Below are 14,588 nucleotides of genomic sequence, written 5' to 3' on the forward strand. Positions count from 1 at the left end.
TCCATGAGCTGTAGATAGTTACATATTTGTTTTTATTTTTAACATAAGAATCAACATTAACGTTAACATTAGCACGTATGAATATGTATACATAACCCTTGTTTTGCGCTGTATTCCCTAAAAATTAACCGCAGAGGGCGTTTTTATTTGGGATTTGCTGGTGAACAGCGCTGTTATGTGGGCATGTGTGTTAGATTCTAGAGGATTTTTAAAGTCATGCAGTTTCATTTTTAAGAAGTATTTAAACGTTTTTTTTGCCTAAGACAATGAGAAGCCCATCCAGAACCTATAACCAAAATTTCAAAAAAATCGGTACAGCCGATCTTGTGCCTTGCGAACAGAAAAAAACGGCTTTCAAAATATATATTAGTATAGATAACCAGACAACCTGATAACCAGGTAACAACCTCAATATTTATACATATACGATTAAATCTCCGGTACAATTGACTGACCAGCTCTACTTGGGCAGCCAAGATTCATTGTTCCTAATAGAGTACTTCGCTCTCACAACCTATTTCATACTGAAGTGTTAAGATCGAACTTATTTAGATTTGCCCCTCTTGTAAGACTATGTTCAAACAGGCACCTTATTGGCAATTAAGAACCTTTTCACCAATTTAGACCTTAATTGTTACACAATTTATCATGCAAAAATTCTAATTATTAATTGCCAATTAATAATTAATTGGCAATCAATTTGTGTCAGATTTTCTATGCAACCCTGCTAGGTATGTTTAATTTTGACTTGGAGGTATGTTGGTTGAACAAAGAGCAATCAGCTGTTTGTTTTTGTTCCTCTTTTACAGCTGATATTCCATCAGGGATGGAAAATTTAAGTATAAAATTGTACCTAATTTACGGGAAACTTTACCTAAAAGTAGATAGATGTACCTAAAAATAAATATAAATTTCTATATAAAGAAAAATAGGAGGTAACAATTCCCATCGATGCCATAGCAACTTCTGTACTCACATTAAACAAATTTTTGGCTATGAAAAGAATCTCTTCGAGCAGCGCGAGACAAAACTATGTTGTAGAAGAGGTGAATCACTTTCCTCCCAGTTGTTCTATCTGACGTCTTAAAAAGAAATATTTTGAATCTATCTGGCGAAATCAACTACAGTTGTGTTACTTTGACCACCCTTCTGTATCATTTGTATACCTCTTCACAAAGGAGGGAAGCTATTAGCCTAATTGCTAACACCAGAAAATGCATTGAAATGTCAGTAAAAATAAGAATGGATTTGCTGAAATGCTACGTTCCAAATGTACCTAAAATTGTGTGCTTGTACCGAATGTACTTTCAAACTAAATAAAGGTACGATTGTAACTTTTCCATCACTGTAGGTAATCCAGCAGCTGATTTCGTATCGCTATTTGGGCAGCTGACGTATGTGTAAACACCAAACTCAATACCGCAATTTAAAGCTTAATTGCCTCAGCTAATTGGCCTGTTTGAACATAGCCTAAGAGGGCTTTACGAACTTTATCAGCTTTCTAGAACTACTGATATCGATTTTGCGATGCCATGGTCCAGGGGTGGAATTCCAAAATTTCAAAATGTGCCTAATGGACTGCACAAATAGTGCCAAAAAGTGATTCATTGAATTATTAGAGTAAAATCATATTAAAATAACACAACATTCAAATTACGAAGGGGAAAAACAACTAAATTTAACTATTCGGAACTGTTTACACATATACATACCTATGTGCGAAATAATAGCAGTGCGACATTTTGACCAGTTTTGACTATTCTTAATATTGAAAAATTTTTATGAATTTTATATAATGGCCCTTATTTTAATTTTCAAGTCATTTTAATTTTCACTTCTCGAATCTATGAATATATCGTCGTTTTAAGTACAAAACCGTGTATCGTCATTCTGCAAAACCGCGTAACTGACATTTGCTGCCGAAAATTGGATTTACCCACACAAGCTCTCAGAAATGCGATTGCTTTATAAAAAAGAGAACCATTTTGAAAAATTAGTTTTTTTACTCTCTAGAAAATAATTTATGCAACCTAACATACGCGGTTTTGCATTTTGTTGATACGCTCTTTTGTACTTTAAACGACGATATGATTGTTTGTTATATACTGGCTAAACTTCTGTAATTTATGATTGTGCCAAAACTGAATGAATTGTGCCAAAAGTGCCCTTGTGAATGAAAGTGCCAAAAATGGCACTATTGTGCCAACTTTTCCATCACTGCCATGGTCTCTGCTTAAGTCACGCATTGAGTCTTATTGCTTTCAAACTAACCATCTCTTTAATTTCGCTTTTAAATTATTATTAAGTAACTGTTAACCTAGTCAGTAAGGTTTGTTACCATTGACTAATAAAATGAAATTATTTTAATACAGAATTTTGTAATTCAGTATTTTTAATTGGTTTGACAAATAATCTATTACTGGAAATAAGTATAACTCGAAATATTCTCCTTAGTTTTGGTCAGTACATGACAAAAATGCATCGGAAACAGACACCTCTTCTAGAACGCAAAACGGTGGCTTCGCCGGCTAAAAGTTGTTATTGGAGGAAGAAATTCCTAGTTATATTATCTTGTAATGAATTTAAAGCAGAGCTGGACAATTTTTGCTCGCGAACAACGCCCGCGTCGCAGTTCGTATACGTACCCAGCAGGGATGAAAAAGCAGGTACAATTCCGACTTATCCGAGCCAAAAGGTACATTCGGTACACTGAGCTCAATTAAGGTACAATTAGACGATAATAATAATAATATAGATTGGCGCTTACACATAGGTTAGTGTTTGGCCGAGCTTCTCCTCCGATTTGTGGCGTGCGCCTTGATGTTGTCACACAAAGCGGAGGGGCCTACAGTTTTACGCCGACTCCGAACGGCGATTGTATTTTTATGAAAAGCTGATTTTCATGGCAGATATACACTCATAGGTTTGCCATTGCCTGCCGAGGGACGACCGCTGTTAAGAAAAACCTTTTTTCTATATTTTATGCGATGTTGCTTTGACCAGGGTTTGAACCCAGGCGTTGCGGAGAGGAAGCGCACACTGCTTACCACTACACCACAGCGGCCGACTACACCACAGCGGCAAGAAACCTTTGCAAAGTGACCAAGTTCCTTTATTAAATTCTTTGCGAACAGTAAAAAAAACTTCTCACGTTTTGAGGGATTTCTAGCAAAGTGGCTACACTGCATGTGCACCAATTTCAATTGTGAATAAGTTGAAAGTGCGGAAGAATATAATTAAAGGCGGAAGTATCTGTAATCTGATTGTACTATGGCGGGAATTTATTCTTGCAACGATGGATAAGTATATACATATAAGTAAGATAGGAAAAATTTGAGTAAAATTTTAGCTCAAGTTCGGCTGCCCACGAAGTATCACATAACGTTTTGTATCAAAGGCCTGTAGTGCGATTCGGTAACTTGTTTAACGACATTCGCAGTGGCTAATTTAGCTAAACGATAATTTTAAAGATTTTGCTATTCAATAAGTACTTTCTTATCGATATTCGCTAAGTCAAAATCAGCTGTTTCGTTAACGATTCGTTTATGGTTAAGTTATTGACATCTCATTTGGTGTTGTTAAGTTTGAGTTAACCAAACGAATTTGCGCGCAAGTAAATCCAAAGTGAATTTATATTAAAGAAATGGCGTTTGAATATGTGGCGTATAGTTTACACCGAAACTATGGAGTTAGAAATACCCCCACAGTGGATCGGCGTTTGCTCCGGGACATTCACGATCCATTTGAGCTGGCGCCTTCCGAGTTCCGGAAGCTATATCGTGTGGGCCCAGAGACTGCAATGGAGCTCATCCAGCAGCTGGAAATCCAATTGAAAGGTAAAAGGATTACCTCAATATCGGCGGAAAAATAGGTAAATCTTTAAATAATGACAGCATGCAATTTTGGATATGTAGTATGTATACAATAATTTCTCGGGTACGGTTTAGTTATTTGTACAATGTGCCCAAACGCGTGACTCGAATCTAAAAAGTTTAACATACGCGTGTATTCCAAGGATTAAACTTTAATTTAAAACAAAGATTTCAAATTTCCAAGCGCTAGTTTATAAATAAAATCGGTTTTAATTATGGACTTTTTTGTAAGTTTCCATGTTGAAATGCTAATGGGGTGAACCCATTTTCAAATGGGCCCCCGGTAGTCTGTAGAGGGGAGGGATGACTTTCCTTAAAGTTTTGACTGTGTTCTTTCTAACGGGTATGGTTTTAGGAGCCACACCATCTCCCCCTCCGCTCCGCATCACAAAATCATTATACAAATAACTAAACATTTCCCAAATAATCGTTTATCTTTGAAGGTTTTGTGTATACTACGCTTCTATGCCACAGGATGCTACCAACGGCCTGTAGGGGAACAGTTGGGCATATCAATGAGCCAATCATCTATAAGCCGTTGTATAAGTACATCGCGTAACTGATGCCATAAACAGTGGACTATTTTTTGAGGAGGTTAAGTTCCCTATGACGCAGGTGGACCGTCAAGCTGCCAAGGAAGTGTTTGCTTCAGCACCTGCGCCTTTCGTTTGAGGAACTATTGGAGCAGTAGACTGCACGCATGTTTCTATTTTGGGTCCTAAAACTCATGAGGAAGCATAGGTGAACCATCATGGCTATCACTCGATAAATGTTCAAATGGTGAGCTAAGTATTTTAAATAAAAGTCGAGCGATAAATATTTGTTATGCTTTTATGGATATGTGACCCAAATTTAAACATACTGAACGTCAATGCTAGGTTTCCGGGAGCACGAGATGACTCTTACATTTGGAGTTCCTGTCCAGTGCGGCGAGTCATGCAGAGAGCTTTTGACAATGGAAACCCCAACATGCTTTTGATTGGTATTCTTTTTAATTCACTTTAAAATGTACATAATTTAAAATGAAGTTCCTTTCAGGCGATTCTGGATACCCCTTAGAGCTTGGCCTTTACCGAACCAACCTGAGGGTACTCCTAAGTTTTGGTACAACGAGGCGCTATGCAAAGCTCGAAATCCAGTAGGGAAACTATTTGGAGTGCTTAAAGGAACTTGGCGATGCTTAACACAACAACGAGTGTTCCTATACGTTCCTGGTTTTGCTGGTAAGGTTGTAAATGCGTGCTCAACCTTGCATAATATAAGTTTCCGCGAGCAAATAAATGAACTGGACAATAATATAATTTTAGAAGCAGAAACACATGCACATGCAGACGGTACCGACTATAAATCAATTTTGGTATCTTCCATTGGCAAATGTGTCCAAGACCGAATAATTACTAATTTTTTCTCCTAAATACTTTTTTTTTGGGCATTTTATCTAAAATTATAAAAGCCTCGTAACCACGTAAACTTAATTAATTTTGTATCGAAAACCAGTTTATTTACAAGTTACGAGGCATTTATGCTTTTAGATGAATACCTATTTTATTTTAAATTTACATGTTTATCTTCGCACTAGATTTGTCTTCTAAATACTTAAAGTTTTTTCTTTTGAATTTATATACAATCAATCACAGAAGTTTTCGTAATATCGTTTTTCATAATATTCAAAATATTTTCAATATTGAACTATCTTTGCAAATTTGTATTCAAAATACACCTCATTCTATAACAAAAACCTTAGAAATCAATCTTGTAAACTTTGTACAATGTTCACAAAAATTTATCAAACTTAAAAAAACGTTAATCAAAATTTCCAACTCTTTATTCAGAATCTTTAGAAAATTTTCGAGTATGCAGTTTTGTAGCCCATTCAATTTCAGGATAATAAAATAAAAGTTTTATGTCGCTACAAAATACCGTTAATATTTTAGATTTCTTTTGTCGAGGGTGTTATGCATTTTGTTCCACGTAAAAATTGATTTTTTTCATTCGTTATATGGAAGAAAGTGCTGAACACCCTCGACAAAAGAAATCTCAAATATTAACGGTATTTTGTAGCGACATCAAACTTGAATTTTATCTTACCGAAATTGAATGGGCTACAAAACTGCATACTCGAAAATTTTCTAAAGATTCTGAATAAAGAGTTGGAAATTTTGATGAACGTTTTTTTAAGTTTGATAAATTTTTGTGAACATTGTACAAAGTTTACAAGATTGATTTCTAAGGTTTTTGTTATAGAATGAGGTGTATTTTGAATTCAAATTAGCGAAAATAGGTGAAGATTGAAAACATTTTGAATATTATGAAAAACTATATTACGAATACTTCTGTGAGTGACTGTATACACTATAACCGTATAAAGCAAAAATTAAAATATATTTGAAAACTTTATAAATTTTATATAACTTCTTAGTCTAAAAAGTACTTCGAAGCTATTTTATTTTTTTATCAAAGAACAGTAGGTGGTTTACCAATAACGAACAAGGTACAAAATAATTATTTTAAAACATAAAAGGAAAAAATAAGTAATTCATTTTGAAAATTAAAACAAAAACTATAAAATTAACTCCTGTATGATATGTGTACACTTAACAGCAAAGTCTGCATACACCATTCATTTTTTAAATATTCGCAATATTTTGCAAGCTAAAATTAGTTGTTTTTTTTTTTTATAAAAATATGGATCATCCTTAAAACAAAATCATACAAAGCAAGATTTCAAGTTTTATACAAAATTAAGGAAAATTCAACGATTTTTAATGAACACTTAAATTTTAGTATAACAATGTGTAAAAATGAGGTTGCTACGAAATCGCGTTGATTTTTAATTTCATGCGCAATAAAACTGCGTACTTGAAGTTATTTTATAAAATCTGATTAAAAAGTTGAAAGTGTCGATTAAAAATCGTAGAATTTTCCTTAATTTTGTATAAAACTTGAAACCTTGCTTTGTATGATTTTGTTTTAAGGATGATCCATATTCTTATAAAAAAAATAACAAACGAATTTTAGCTTGCAAAATATTGCGAATATTTAAAAAATGAATGGTGTATGCAGACTTTTGCTGTTAACTGTTAAGTAAAACTTAACTTAAAACTACAATTTACATTTCTTAAAACCTAAATTATTAATATTATTTACGAGTTGCGGAGAGTACTCGCGAGTCGGTTAAAACCCTCGGCACAGGCTTTCATCCCTTCGCTAAGGACGGTCATAGACTGCGCCATTGCAAGCATCCCCTCCGTCTGCCTTGCGGTATTTTCAGCCAGCATCTATTGACAAAACGTATATATTAATACGATTTATGTAAACCATATCTAAAAATAATTACTTCTCGCCTTCAAAACATCCGTTTGTCTGGAATTGTTTTCAGCCAGCATCTATTGATAAAAAGTATATATTAACACGATGTTTTTAAAATATAATCAGCCCTATCGCCAATTTCATGTGAATAAATTGTGCCCATTATTTGACATGCAAAACAAAAACAAATTGGGAAAAATTGTTTTTGTTTTGCTTTATAATTTTTTGGAATATTTGTTCACGTTAAATTCGCGATAGGGCCTAGTATCTAATACAAATCGACAACAAATCCGACCTGTGGCATTTGACCATAGTTTCATATGTAAAACTTTCCGCTGAACCCAAATATCAAGGCAAAATAATATAAGAATGTATAACAGTTTTTGACATATAGCCAAATTTATGTTTTTTGGGATCTGAAAAAAGGTCTCTCAAGGTATTGCTTTTTTTTTGTTGATATAGTCAATCTGCAATCTCTTTTAAATTTAGACTTTAAAATTATAGACTTTACTAAATAGACTTTACTAAATTTTAAGACATCTCAGATTGCAAAAACGTATAAGAACTTTTTTCAGATCTCAAAAAAAAAAACATTTGGCTGTATGTAAAATCTGTTATACATTCTTGTATTATTTTGCCTTAATATTCGGGTTTAGCGAAAAGTTTTACATATGAAATTATGGTCAAATGCCACAAGTTGAAATTTTTATTTTTTATTTCTGTAAACTTGTGTAATTATTTCTCACCTTCAAGGCATCTGCTTGCTTCTCAGCGATTTCCAGACATTTTTTCTGGACATCGCTTTCTTCCTCCGCCCCCTTCCTCTTCAAAGTCCTACGCGGTGTTTGCGGAGGAGTTTTAGGTGTGCTGACCTGCACCTCGCTGTCGGCTCCAAACACTGACGCTGGCGTCACCGCATGGAAGACAATATCCTCCCCATCCTCCATGACCAATTGAAGCTCCTAATAGTTTAAAAGTAAATTAAAAAAGCAGTAAATAATAATAGAAAGATTTGTATAACTATAAGCTGACCTCTTCCAATGGCACATTGTCAGGAACCGCTTCGTGACCCTCGATGTAGTTGATCCCAATCAGATCAATTACCCGCCTCTCCATCTCCGTTAAAGGCGGCTGGTCGATGGGCCTGTTGCCTGTTAGAGCCTGCTGCCTCTTCCGGTCACGTACACGTACGCTTGTACGGCTTTTTAAGTCGCGCCAGACCTGTTTGCAAAGNATCGATGCTGCCTCTTCCGGTCACGTACACGTACGCTTGTACGGCTTTTTAAGTCGCGCCAGACCTGTTTGCAAAGTAATGAAATACATAGTTAACAAATATGTGGTATATAAAGCCAGGCTGTAAGGCCAAGAAAATAAAATGTTAAGCTATTTTTACAACGATTTTGGGGTAGAGAGCGTAGGGGGTATTGGCGCGGCCCCCCAAACCTCCCTTAAAAGAAAGAGGATGGACCGCACTTTATGAAAAGACACCTTGATTGCAAAAATACCATATCTCAAACTTAAATTATAAATAAATTAATGCACGGCTATGGTAAACCTTTTGCTTAAATAAAGTGTATACTCTTGTCTATAAGTGTGTGTAAACGTTTTTTGATTCGGGTCACACGTTTGGGCACAGCAACCCAAAGTCATTGCACAAATAACTAAACCATACCCAATATGTAAAAATTAATTTGAACACTAAAATTTACTTTTCCGAATTAACCAACAACCTGAATCTTCATTTGCACATTTTAGTTAAAAAATTGTACTTCAAGTATGTACATATATATATACTAATTGTTTTTTTATCGCACTCTCGAAAACTGCTTCCTATATACACACACATAAAACACAAGATAAGTACTTACCGAATGCCATTGTTCCACAGACTTCCTCCATTTCCGCCCACTTCTTTTGGTACTCCAGCTTTCCGTGGAGACGCTGGAACTTTCCGGAAGCAAGCCCTTCGTTCTCCGTGAGAAGGTCGATCATCACGTTGAGCTGCTCCGTTGATACCCGACTCCTTTTAGCTCCTGCTCCACTGGTAGACGCCATTCTGAAATTACATATATATAAGAACAAAGTAAATTCTTATACATATTAATTAAATAAATAGCAAAATATACTTCCCTTTGCTGCAATATGTAGACGCAAATTAGCGGCGCGAACAAATGGCTTTGTTTTTTTTTCTGTTCCGCTTTGTGCTTTTCGCCAATTTGACATTTCGAACAGCGGAGATGCCACTTTTTATCAATTTGAATTAATGGAAAAAGTCAGCTGTTCACTGTCGTTAGGAATGAGTTAGTGAATCGCATNAGACGCAAATTAGCGGCGCGAACAAATGGCTTTGTTTTTTTTTCTGTTCCGCTTTGTGCTTTTCGCCAATTTGACATTTCGAACAGCGGAGATGCCACTTTTTATCAATTTGAATTAATGGAAAAAGTCAGCTGTTCACTGTCGTTAGGAATGAGTTAGTGAATCGCATAATCGTTATCGACAACGACAAAAATCCTTAATTAACAACTCGACAAATGCAACGTTAAGAGTTACCGAATCGCACTACTGGTTTGCAAAATAGACCCAAATGCTTAATGTACGCAGTGCAATCCAGGCCCAATGGAAAGCCTAGAGCATCTGCTCTTCAAGTACCCGATTTATTATTCCTTTAGGGACTACTACCTAGGAACACTTCTAAAAGAGTTTGAAAGCAATCCAATGCATATATATTTCAACTGACCGATCAATTTACAGTCAACATGGTGTACCTCTATTTTGTGTTAACTGTGTACGATTCAGAGCCAACATATGAAATGAAAAAATTGTGTAAACTAATGCCGTTTTCTTAAATAGTTTTTTAAGTACTTTCACTTTCGGTATATTTTTGAATAATTATGTAATTCTCAAACCTGTAAACTCAAATGTAATTATTAGAAAGCCTGCTTAAAAAATACAGTTTATAAGCAGGGTTAAATCAAATGAATGAATGAATGATAACGAAAAAAAGTATACCCCTTATTTATATCAAAAAATATTTAGAGGTCGCTCAAAGAGCTCAAAGTTTGTAGTTTATATGGGGGAAAAAACAAGTTTTCGTAGAAATGGTATAGAATTCCTGCAAATAATATTTTTTGATCGGAAAACGTTGCTTCTCTTTGGGATACTGCCAATAATAATATCCAATTGTTTATTTTACCATTGCATTTTTTGAGGGTGTTAGGGGCCCTATAAAGGCGCTGGCCCAATGGCTTGCTTTGCTTGCTTAGCTTTGAAAACTGTCAAAAGTTATTTGGAATATACTAAAACGTATGAAGGGTGGCCAAATGGCAGCTTTGCTTCACTTGCTTTAAGCGCCTCAAAGTTTCAAATAGGCAAATGTTTTATTTGAAAGCGTTTCATAGGCTTTTGACAAAAAGATATGTTCCCGTTCTAAATCAATTCAAACAAACTGCTGCAGACTTTTATGTAGATACAAAAATTGTTTTACGTAATTTAAAAAAATATATGTATAATATTAGTAATTCAAAGTGTAATAAAAAGTAATCTAAGTTTCCATATTTATATTTAACATGTCGCTGGCTTAAAGTGAAAAGTTGCTAAGTCCAATTTTACAAATTTTACAGGAACTCTGAATACAACATTTTGCGTGTTTAAAGCAAAGCAAAACACCATACAAATCAGAAGGATTCGATCTCTGTTAAAAAAATTCGTATTATTTTGGCCATATTGCATATTGAATATAAACGAGAAAAAATAAAACAAGTATCTACCTTAGTCCTCAATTTCTCTTACTTTCTATGCCAAAATTTGAGGCTTCATAAAATGCAGACTTATTAACTTTTCACACAAAGCTAGCGATATTTATTATGTCAAACTACTGGTAAGTCGTCTCTTGAAAAATCGATTTTTTTGAGTTTTTTGTTTCTAATAAATGTACATATAGTTATATATGTATGTATAATTATTATCATTCCTTTGAAATGCAAAAATTAATTCACATTCATTTAAAAATAAATCTGAAAATATTGTTGTGTATTGTTTTTTTTTAATTTTCTGGAATTTGATCGCAAAATTATTCTTAGTGTAAGGAAACAGACCTTGACTTTTCAACTACACAGCTGGTTGCTTTGACAGCGTTCCAAGCCGCCATTTGGCCAAACGAGTTTTTGAAGTAAATCAAAGCAAATTAAAGTAAGCAAGGCGTGCAAAGCAAGTCTGCATTGGGCCAGCGCCTTAAGAAATAGTTAATAATGTAAAATGGTTGAATAAACAAATGGGGAATATTTTTAAAAATCTCCAAAAGAGGAACAAAGTTTTCCGATCGAAAAATATTGGGTTTCAAAAATTCTATACCATTTCTACGAAAACATGTTTTTCCCAATATAAAATACATGGAAAACTTTGATTGCTTTGAGCGACCCCTAAAAATTTTTTGATTTCTAACTAAATCAAATTTTTCGGTAAAGTACGATCCTAGAGGGTGAGAGCATTAAAATTATTATTTACTGAATTGTTATGAATATTAATTCAACTGTATTGATATATTAATCACTTTCTTGTTAATGCAAATAATGTATAAATTTATTAAATTGTTACCAATTGTCTGAAAATAATAAAAAAAAAAGTTAACAAAATCGTGGGCTACTTTTTAGGTACATTTGACAGCAAAAAGGTACATTTATATTGTGAAATTAGGTACAATTTGAAAATTTGATTTTTCATCCCTGGTACACAGAAGCAAAGCAGCGAATTTCGATTCAGTCTGGTTGCAGATTTCACCAAGGTAACATCTTCCTACTTCGCTTGCCACATTTTGTATAGAAAATTTACAAAAAATCCCCAAAGCAAAAAGTGGATTGTTTTTCTTAGATTGGTGGTGCATGCATTTGCGACGATTCAAACACAAAATAGTGCTACCCTATATAAGAACTAGAGTTTATTGTTCAAATAACTTCCAACAATCCACAATATCCGTTATGCGGTTATGCCTACGTATTTTTAATATAAGCAAACTGTATTTTGTCAATTTAAAAAATATATAAAATGAGCTGCTTGCTGACCAACGTTCAATAATTTTGTAATAAGTTCCATGGTTTTTATAAAAAAATGCACAAATTGCATGCCATATTTTAGAATAATTTGTTTCTATCTAAAGAAATCGATATAGAAACTTAAATGCTGGTTTATACGCAAAAGTACTTAATGGATAATATATATAAGGTATATTCTATTTTTAGTTCTAAATTCCTATTTATATGAAAATGATAAAATCTAAACACCGAAATCATCTGGCCGGCCAGAATTTCAAAGATTATATTCCAATAAAATTGTGTCCAGGTGTTAAACAAACGAGTTAAACCTATTTAAATTTTTTAAAATTTTACAAGTATTAGATATTTCGTATGGAAAAGTTTCTATAAACTAATAGTATTAGTTACTAAAAACTTCCACGATTCATTATTTCACTATACGTATAAACAAAATAGGGCAAAAGACACATGCACGAAAAATACCAGTACGTTTATAAAAACGTGGCAACCATCGACGCACCCCAGCAAGAACCCACCAAGAACGACCTAACGCATTCTCCAATACACTTACAAAATTGTCAATAACAACCAACACATTTGCATATTAGCGATATCCATATGCCATTATTTGCTTTATATAACGCGTTATTAATCGCATAATAAAATTTGTTTGAAAAGAGACCACTATAATATAATAGCGAATTCCATATAAAAGAAAGAGAAAACTGCTCACACATGAAACGATTATGCGTTAGATTCCTCCAGGAGCCCTATGTAAAATGATGGCAAGTTTTTGAATTTCTCACACAAACTATTTGTAGTACTCGGCGTATATAACGCATTAGTTAACAGATGGGGTTCTTACTGGGAACGACCTAACCATGGGCGTAGCCAGAACGAAATTTAGGGGGGGGGGGGGCCCATACAAAATAAAAAATTCAAAACCAATAACTTACTTATGTACTAAAATTTGTTTTATTATAGCTTAAAATTATTGTAACCAATAAAGGTAAATATGTTGTACAAAAAACAAATAAACAGAAGTTCACAAAAGTTGATATAAAACTATTCGTCGATTTAAATTGTTAACTTTTTACTGAGCATGTTTATTTTACGAGGAGGAAGCATCGAAAGCCTAACCCCTTCCGTGTGAGACTTTAACCCAAACTAAAATTCCTACCGTCATGTACCGTTCCCCTCCCGGTACCACCGTCAAGGATTTCGTCGGGATTATAACACTGTGTGACTGATAAGGTTATAGATCTATTCTCTTCCTCTTCTTCCTTTTTGGCGCTGTAACCGCCAAAGCGATTTTGACCAACTGACGCCTATTAGAAATGCCAAGTGAAGCCAGAATACTTTCAGAGCTGGGGCGTCGGTGTCCATTCGAACGACATGATCAAGCCAGTTGAGCCGCTGTATTTTAATACGCCACATACCAGCACGGGCATGATGAGTGATTTATAGTGTGGTTTTCGTACGTCGAGAGAGGACTTTACTCCTGAATTGCCTACTCAGTCCAAAGCAGCACTTGTTGGCACGAGCGATTCTGCGTTGGATTTCCATGCTGACATTATTACAGGTGTTAATGCTGGTTCCCAAGTAAACGAAATTCTCTACTTCCTCGAAATTATAACTGTCAAAAGTGACGTGGGTGCCAGGCGCGAATGTGCTGATTGTTTGTTTGATGACAGGAGATACTTCGTCTTGTCGTCGTTTACCACCAGACCCATTCGCTTTGCTTCCTTGTCCAACTTGGAAAAGTCAGGACAGACTTCGCGGTTTTTCTTACCGATGATGTCAGTGTCATCGGCATAAGCCAGCAATTGTACGCTCTTGTAGTAAATTGTTCCTAAGCGGTTCAGTTCTGAAGATCTTATTATCTTCTCCAACATCAGATTAAAGAAGCCACATGAAAGAGAGCCGCCCTGTCTGAAACCCCGTCTGGTGGCGAAAGGCAACAGAGCAGAGCTGGTGGTATTACTCAACGTCATTTTTCACAGGCGTATGACAGACATAGCGGCATATACCTTTAAGTACTGTCGAAAGCGGCTTTAAAGTCGACAAATAGGTGGTGAGTGCGGATCATTTTCTCGCGGGTCTTTTCCAAGATTCGGCGTACTGTGAATACCTGGTCTATGGTAGACAATACATTCGATAAGACCTTGCAACCTATGCTTAGAAGGCTGATCCCGCGGTAGTTGGTACGCATGGCGGGGTCGCCTTTCTTGTGGATTGGGCAGAGCGCACTTGAATTCCAGTCGTCGGGCATGCACCTTATTACCTCCTTGCCATCGTAATTAAATAGCTCAGCTGACAGGCCGTCAGCTCAAACAGCTTTGGCACTTTTCTTCATAGTCAGGCGCTGGGATATCGACTC

General features: G+C 35.1%; 1 protein-coding gene and 1 long non-coding RNA gene across 2 annotated transcripts; both read right to left on the reverse strand.

The window, feature by feature from the left end:
- Positions 1 to 1,386: 1,386 nt before the first annotated feature.
- Positions 1,387 to 14,050, reverse strand: LOC108364818 (uncharacterized). Its single transcript, XR_001847826.1, has 3 exons — positions 14,041 to 14,050; positions 6,815 to 6,821; positions 1,387 to 1,470 (listed from the first exon to the last, which is right to left on the reverse strand). It is a non-coding gene; the product is annotated as an uncharacterized LOC108364818 (long non-coding RNA).
- Positions 6,959 to 8,396, reverse strand: LOC108364817 (uncharacterized). The gene is made up of 4 exons (XM_017618666.1): positions 8,214 to 8,396; positions 7,928 to 8,143; positions 7,210 to 7,258; positions 6,959 to 7,150 (listed from the first exon to the last, which is right to left on the reverse strand). Exons 1-4 carry the CDS (start codon positions 8,295 to 8,297, stop codon positions 7,140 to 7,142), a joined length of 360 nt encoding a protein of 119 aa, XP_017474155.1. The 5' UTR covers positions 8,298 to 8,396; the 3' UTR covers positions 6,959 to 7,139.
- Positions 14,051 to 14,588: the final 538 nt, after the last annotated feature.

Source organism: Rhagoletis zephyria, unplaced genomic scaffold (assembly GCF_001687245.7).
Source record: "Rhagoletis zephyria isolate East Lansing unplaced genomic scaffold, Rhagoletis_zephyria_1.1 Rzeph_scaffold_01678, whole genome shotgun sequence".
Classification (NCBI taxonomy): Eukaryota; Metazoa; Arthropoda; class Insecta; order Diptera; family Tephritidae; genus Rhagoletis; species Rhagoletis zephyria.

Coding starts and splice junctions, on each gene's coding strand:
- LOC108364817 (XM_017618666.1), bottom strand. CDS start 8,297: ATGGAGAGGCGGGTAATTGATCTGATTGGGATCAACTACATCGAGGGT. Junction 8,144..8,213: donor ACAATGTGCCATTGGAAGAG/GTCAGCTTATAG, acceptor TTAAACTATTAG/GAGCTTCAATTGGTCATGGA. Junction 7,259..7,927: donor AGCAAGCAGATGCCTTGAAG/GTGAGAAATAAT, acceptor TTTTATCAATAG/ATGCTGGCTGAAAACAATTC.